At 47.5% G+C, this 7,464-nt stretch overlaps 1 protein-coding gene across 3 annotated transcripts in view; it reads left to right on the forward strand.

The window, feature by feature from the left end:
- The window catches only part of Mrtf (Myocardin-related transcription factor), a 59,948-nt gene extending 53,020 nt beyond the window's left edge, over positions 1–6,928 (forward strand). For all 3 annotated transcript variants that reach the window (XM_086829551.1, XM_020954120.2, XM_086829552.1), the window contains exon 5: positions 509–6,928. In XM_086829551.1, coding sequence (XP_086685677.1) covers positions 509–4,917 — 4,409 coding nt within the window. In that variant the 3' untranslated portion in view covers positions 4,918–6,928. The remainder of the gene's footprint in view (positions 1–508) is intronic.
- The last annotated feature ends 536 nt before the right edge of the window (positions 6,929–7,464 follow it).

Here is a 7,464-nt window from a genome sequence, read left to right on the forward strand (position 1 = left end):
GGCCAAAAAGGATATGCAAATACTGCCGAACATTTCATTTCAATGGCTTTCAAATTTATGCGCAACGAAGACGGAATACAGGAAAATGGGGGAAATGGGAGAAAGGGAAAGCCCAGAAAAGAATCCTGGAAAATATACGCAAATTTACAAACTAATTCAAAGCCCTCAACGCAGCCGAAAGTGAATTTGAATTTAAATGATAAATTTTCCAGTGCCGAGAGCGAGAGGAAAAGCAAAGCCGAACTTTTTGCCACAGGATCAGGAATCTATACATCTTATGTATTTAACAAGGAGGCAGGGTATTTTTTGTGTGGAGAGTCCTAGAAAGTGCATTAAATTTATTAGATGTGAAGGAGCTACGGGAAAAATCTCTTTCTTGGAAATGTTTACAACTGAAATGGCAAATGTTGTTTATCATCGCCTGACCTTTTGAAGGTTTAATAGATGTAGAATTTCCTTCTTAGAAGCGTTAAAAATACATAAATTTCTTTCATTTTCCCTCCGGCAGCTCTTAAAACCTCGCCCGCCATCCACGAACAATGCAAGCAATTGGAACGCGCCAAGACCAGCGATCTGCTGAAGGCCAAAATCCAGCAGCGACCCAATCGCGAGGATCTCGAACGCCTGCACATTTTGGAGGAGGACGAGTGCCACATCGATCCCAGTCTGGCGGAGAAGCAGCGGATGCTGAAGAAGGCCCGCCTGGCGGACCAGCTCAATTCACAGATCCAGCACCGACCTGGTCCGCTCGAGCTGATCAAGAAGAACATCCTGCACACGGAGAAACCGATCGAGAAGATCGTTAAGGAGGGCCTCGTCTCATTCAAGGCCACCAGCGAGGGACTGCTCACCCGGCCGCAGCATCCGCACAGCTATGTAACCTTCGATGAGGACTCGCTGAGCTCGGAGAGCGACACGCGACAGACGCCACCGCGTCTTGATGAACCCATGGTGGTGGTGGCCACCGGCAGTAGCTCTCCCACCGATGTGCTCCAGGCCGCTGCTGCCTCCGCGGGCATTGTGACGATGGCCTTGACGATGCCCACTGCAGGACAACTGGTGGTCACATCGCCGCAAATACCACCACAGCTCAAGACGGTGGTGGTGCCGGCACCAGTGCCACCACCTCCACCGCCGCCTCCGCCGCTGCCCAATATTAACATCAAGGTGAAGCAGGAGACGGCCAATCTGTTCGAGGAGCTCTGTCAGAGTGTCACCGGTGTGTCTGCGGCGCAGCAGCAGTTCCTGCCCATGCTGGCCTCACCCTGCTCCCTGGCTTCCAGTACATCCACACTGAGTCCATTGTCTTCCATCGCCTCACCGCCACCGCCGCCGATGAATACCACGACGCGCTTGCATCTGCAACCTGTTTCCGTCAAATCCGATGCTCCTGGAAAGGATAAGAATCGCAAAAAGTCCAAATCGAAGCCGGTTTCAAAGGCGCGAACCATTAAATTCCATGAATACAAGGGACCGCCGAGTGCCAACGCTGGCCAGAAGCAGGATCAGACGCAGCCGGAGGAGACATCCTACCAGCTGATGTTGGAGCAACAGAACTGCTTGCTCAAGTTCCTGGAGAACCTCAACAAGAACCAGTCCATCCTACCCTCAGCAGCGGCAGCTGCAGCTGCAGCAGCGGCGGCAGCCTCGGCCTCGGGAGTTACACTGCCAACGGCACCAGGAGCGACGACCAATAGCAATAGCATTACGGTGACCACGAAGACGGTGCCAGCACTGGCCTCTCAATCGGCACCAGCGCCAGCTCCCATTAGCCTGCCGAATACCATTTCCATAACGAGCAGCAGCGGCGGAGCTCCATTGAACTTTGGCGATGCCACCATGTTGACATCGACAGCAACGGTGGCACCCACACCGCCGACGCTCTCGCTGATTGCTACTCCGCATCAGCAGCAGCAGCAGCAACAGGTGCCACAGCAACAGCAGCAGCAAGTGCAGCTACAACAGACAGCTGCAGCAGTGCAGCAGCATCCGCCACCGCTGCCCTCGCCGGCGCTCTCTATTAGCTCCTCGATTCCGCCTAGTCCGGCCACCAGTTATGCCGAGTCCACCGCCAGTTCCATTACGGATATGACGCGTCTGGAGAAGATGAAGGTCTCCGATCTGAAGCAGCATCTGAAGCGAAGGAATTTGCCCGTCTCTGGACCCAAGCCGCATCTCATCGAGCGTCTGAAACCATATCTGCCACTGGAGCCACTGGACAGTATAGTCACACCCACCGCAGCTGCTACCCCGGCCTCGACTGGCACTGGCACCACCGAGGTGATCACCATCAGCGATGCCATGGACACCAGTAATTGCGGTTTAGTGGAACAGCAGCCACCTCCTGTGGCCATGCTAGTCTCGGAAGCCGTTGCCATGGAGCACGAGCAGATGGACGTAGTGCAGCAGCAGCAGTTGGACACCACGCAGACGATGACGCTCCAAACGCTGATGCCACCTCAGCCACAGACGGCCACCATTATCCTGACCAACGAGGAGTTGCTGCGGGAACAGCAGCGCAAGATTGACGAGCTGCAGCGGCAACTGCAGCGATCGCAACTTGAGTTGCAGAAGATCCGACAGCGGCAGCAGCAGCAGCAGCATCATCAGGTGGTGAATGCTCTGCCCTCGCAGCAGATAACGCTGATCACCACGACCACGTCCACGTCCAATGGGCCACAGCAGCAGACGCTGACGGTGCTGCCTCAGCAGCTGGAGAAGAGCATACCCGCCAAGGTAACCGTCAAGGCCACAGGCTCTGCCAGTGCCCACAAGGTGAATGGGTTGCTACAGCAGCAGCAGCCGCAATCGGGAACAGTGGTTAAAAAGCAGCCAGCAAACAACAATGGCAGCAACACCACCAACAGCAGCAACATCACCTCGACTAATCCAGCACCAATTAGCCAAAAGATGGTGGTCAAGCAGCAGCTGGAGGCCAAGATCCAGAAGCAAAAGGCAGCAGCGGCAGCTGCCGCACAGCAACAGCAGCAACAGGCCCTGCAACAGCAGCAGCAACAGCAGCAACAGGTGCGCCTGTTCACGCAAAAGACACAAACTGTACTCATTCCATTCAACCAGAACAACAATCATGTAAACAATGCCACGCCTGCCAAGACAATAGCCAAGAAAACCAACAACGCCACCATATTGCAGGCAGCCAAGCCGGCGGCCACCACAGTGGCGACAGCAGCTACTTCGCACCAGCAACAGCCGCAACAGCAGCCGCAGCAGCACAACAACCTGGGTCTGCTGTGGAACGAGGGCAATCAGACCATCTTCCTGGTGGGACTCAACGATCAGCATATGACGGCGCACACGTTGGGCAACATCAGTTTGACGGCCACCACAGCAGCACCAGCAGCAGCAGCAGCAGCAGTTGCAGCACCTGCTGGGGCACCAGCGCCTGTGCCAGCCACAGCTCAACCGAAGAAACTCCTGAATGGCCACCAACGCACAAATTCCCTGCCCAGCATTGTCTTTCCCATCGAGGCCAAGTCTATAATCACACAGCAGCAGTTGCAGCAGCTCCAGCAGCAGCAGCAGCAGCAACAGCAGCAGCAGCAGCAATTCCAGCCTGCAGTGCAGCAGCAGCAGCAGCAACTCATCCAACTGGACATCAAGCCAACGCCACCACCACCGCCGCAGTACGAGGAGGCCACCAAGCAACTGGCGGCCAGCAAGGCTGCAGCATTGAATGGCTTGATGCCGCTGGTCAAGATTAAGGAGGAGCCTGTGCCATCGCCGCTGCCGACACCGGCGGCCAGCAAGCGCAAATCGGCGGGCATCAAGTCCGAACAGGTCAGCGATGTCCTGGACATACTCATCAAGCAGGGTGAGCTGCCCGAGAGCGCAGCTCTGGAGCCCATTACACCGCTGACGCCGTTGCCCGAGCTGGCAATGTTTAATGGAGCCACGGCCACAACGACCATGCCAACGCCCACGACGGCGGCGGGTGGAGCCAGCATAGTGCCGCTAGTGCCCAAACTGGAGGCACCACCCACGCCCATGGCCATGGACACGAACGACACGCATGTGAGCTACACCAGTCACGGTTTCATCGAGAGCATAGACATGGCTTCGCCCCTCCAGCCGGATCCCACAGCCGCCACCATAGATGCCGAGAGTGTGGCCAAGACACTGGACATCTTTCTGGAGCAGCATCATGCCACACCACCGCCAAGCACGCCGCCCAAGAGCTGTCACAGCGTCGGAGGCGGCGGCGGCGGAGGCACCAGCGGTGGTCTCAACGATAAGCCCAACAATAGTCCGGACGCCAAGCAGCTCAATCATTTTGATGAATACGAGCTGCTGGAGCTGATGTCGCAGCAGCTGGAAATGGACATGGGCGACGATTCGAGTAGCTATTGCCACACCTCCGCACCAGCCAAGAGCAGCAGCAACAACAACCTGCGACGCGATCTCAATCCCAGCCTGCAGCCGTCCATCAATGAGCTGCTGGATGCCAGCAGCCCGGACAGCGTGCTGCTGAACAACAATCCCAGCACCGATGTGGACTTTGATGCCGATAGCTTTGTGGCTCAGCTGAGTCAGCATGTCACCGGAAATGGCAATACGGGCGTGGTGGGATCCGCCGGAGAGGCATCCTCCGCATCGGTGGTGAATGGCCACTTCAGCGGCCACAGCACGCCCATGGATTGCGATGACTTCGAGAGCACTCTCAACTCGTTTATGCAGGCGGTGACCCAACCGCAGGCGGGACAACACAACGAGTACTCCACCACGACGACGACATGCATGGCCAATGGAACGGGCATGGATGGTTCTGTCAATGGCACTGGCGGCGGTGGAGGAGGAGGAGGAGCAGTGGATGCCTTCAATGCCAGCGGGGATATATTCGATCTGTTCAACATGGACGACTACAAGATGAACTGGGCGGCGGGGGATTTTACAGTGTAAAATTAAAACCCTATAGATATTCAGGCAGAGCAGAATTTTCAGAAAATTAATTTTTCATCCAATTCGGATTTGAATTTTAAGCAGAAAGTAAAAACCCTTGCAGTTCTGTGTTAAATATATATATTTCCACCCTAAAAAACGTTGTTCCGTATCAAGAAAACTAATCATACACACAATCCAGCGTGGTGCTCACTTTTCTTCAACAAAATATATATATTTATATATATTCCTGAAGAATTCGTTTCGAAGAAGAAAGCAAACACACACACACACACTACACACAAATCCTATTTTATTTTCTAAATGCATTTAAAAATATTTGAACGTCAGTTGAAATTTCGAAACTTTACTATTTCCAACAAACGAAAAACAAAAAAACGAAAAAAACAAAGCCAAAATTGCCGGGAGTAAAACACTCCAAAAAAAGAGAAAACAAAAGAAAACCATACTTTTGCACCCTTTCCTATATAAGAAACAACAAAAAAACAGCCAAAACATTTAGAAAAGCAAAAATAACAAGTAAAATTTAACCATAAACTATCATTAAAACGTAAGCCTAAAAAAGGGTTGTAAAGATCAAAAAGGAGAGAAAACCGAGAGAGAAAAGAGAAAAAGAAAAACAAAAAGTACATGTTTCTAATGAAGGTCATTCCAATTTGAAAATAATGCGAGTGAAATCTAACTATCTAAAAAGGATAACAAGGATGCAGAGAGACAGCGAGTGGAGAGCGTGAATGAGATGAGTCCAGGACCAGGACGATGAGGATAAAGATCTGGCAGAGATATATACTTATATATAAAGAGAAATTATATAAATATATATGAGAATCGCGCTAAGCGACACATAAGAGAAGCGAAACACATTCAGTAATTTTGTTTTAAGTTCTATTTAAAATGAAATGAAATTAAATTATTTAGAGCCCCAAGCCAGGCTTAATTCTAAAATTAAATACACACACACAAAATTTGAGAAGTATTTCCTGCAAGGAAAGAAAAAGCCTTTAACGTAGTCGAGAAGCAAACAGTTTCAACTAAAAAAAAACCTCTGATCAATTTTCATTTTAAAATGTCTTCTAAACCAATTAGGGAAAATATTTATAAATAATTATCGATGGTTCAGTGCGAATTCCGTTACTTAAATTAATTCTAAATAAATTATATCTAATTATAAACAAATATAATTTAATTATTTCGTAAAGGTAATAAATAATTCGAGTCCTGCGGCGTATACTTAACGCACATTTTTTAACCGTGTTTAACGCAATTCGGAATTGTAATTGTTTTTAACTTTTCGTAATGCTAAGTGTATTTTGTAAATCGAGAAAGAGCATGCCAAGCATTCGGACATATTTTTGAGTGTTTCACCGCTCAATTAAAATAAATTAAAGTTTAAATAAATAAATATTAAGCGTAATTGACACATTTCAAATGAGTAAAAGCCAAGCAAAAATACCAATTAAATAAAGGCAAAAGTAAGGAAAAACCCACAACTCAATACACCAATATACATACATATATATTTTTGTATAAGAAAATTACGATATATATATATATACTCTACATTTAGCTCTAGTCCTAGAAAGGCATTCTCACATTTCACATTTCACAACAGCAAAAAGTTAATCACTCCGACGGACACTTGTTTACATTTGCAATAATAATAATAATATATAATAATCCACTTCAAACACTGATTTCGAAGCTTAAAATATTATAATAATTATTATCAGTGACGACGCTTTAAACAAACATAAAAACAAATGAGATACGTTTCCATTAAAACAATTCACAATACATGCATACATTAATTTTAATGAGTACGTTTACTGTTTATTGTTAGAACCGAAACTTAATTACCATAACTATAACTATTACTTATTGTTTGATTAATTCTAAATTTAATTACCTAAATATCTAATTTAATCTTTGTGCGTTGCGTTTAAAAGAGAACAATTTCATTTAAATACAATACAGAAATACAAAATAAACTCAAACACGTCATAAAACTATATATTGTCTGTGTTTTATATTTATTTTTTTGTTGTGGCAGCAAAAAGGATAAAGGTCTGTTTATATCAAGTGATAAATAACTTTGTCCAAGAACGTAATTAAAATAATAAACATTATTAATTTTTTCCAAAAAATACGCTCTCATCGGACTTAATTATTATTTATTAAAAACGATTAGAGCCCCGCAAAACCGAAAGCCAAACAAACAACTCCCCGCCCGCCCCGCTTTTCTCCGAGTTTTAAAACTCTGCGAAGCATAATAAATACACAATTTAAGCGCATTACGCCCGGGCGAAAGATGAATTCAACATTTAAATTAAAATCACTGACAGCATAATAATACGCCAATAATAATGATTTTATGGCAGCCACTGGCAGCGGCAACAACGTCAACAAAACAAGGCTTATCATTAGCCAAAAGCGACCATTGCTTGATTGGCGGCCAAAAAGCCACCCACACACACACACACATACATTCAGCTGCCTGTTGAAATCGAGTCGAGTCGAGTTCGCTTGTTTATTTTTGGAACCTCTTTC

This window comes from Drosophila serrata, unplaced genomic scaffold (genome assembly GCF_035046125.1).
Source record: "Drosophila serrata isolate PLE 108 unplaced genomic scaffold, ASM3504612v1 contig_217, whole genome shotgun sequence".
Lineage (NCBI taxonomy): Eukaryota > Metazoa > Arthropoda > Insecta > Diptera > Drosophilidae > Drosophila > Drosophila serrata.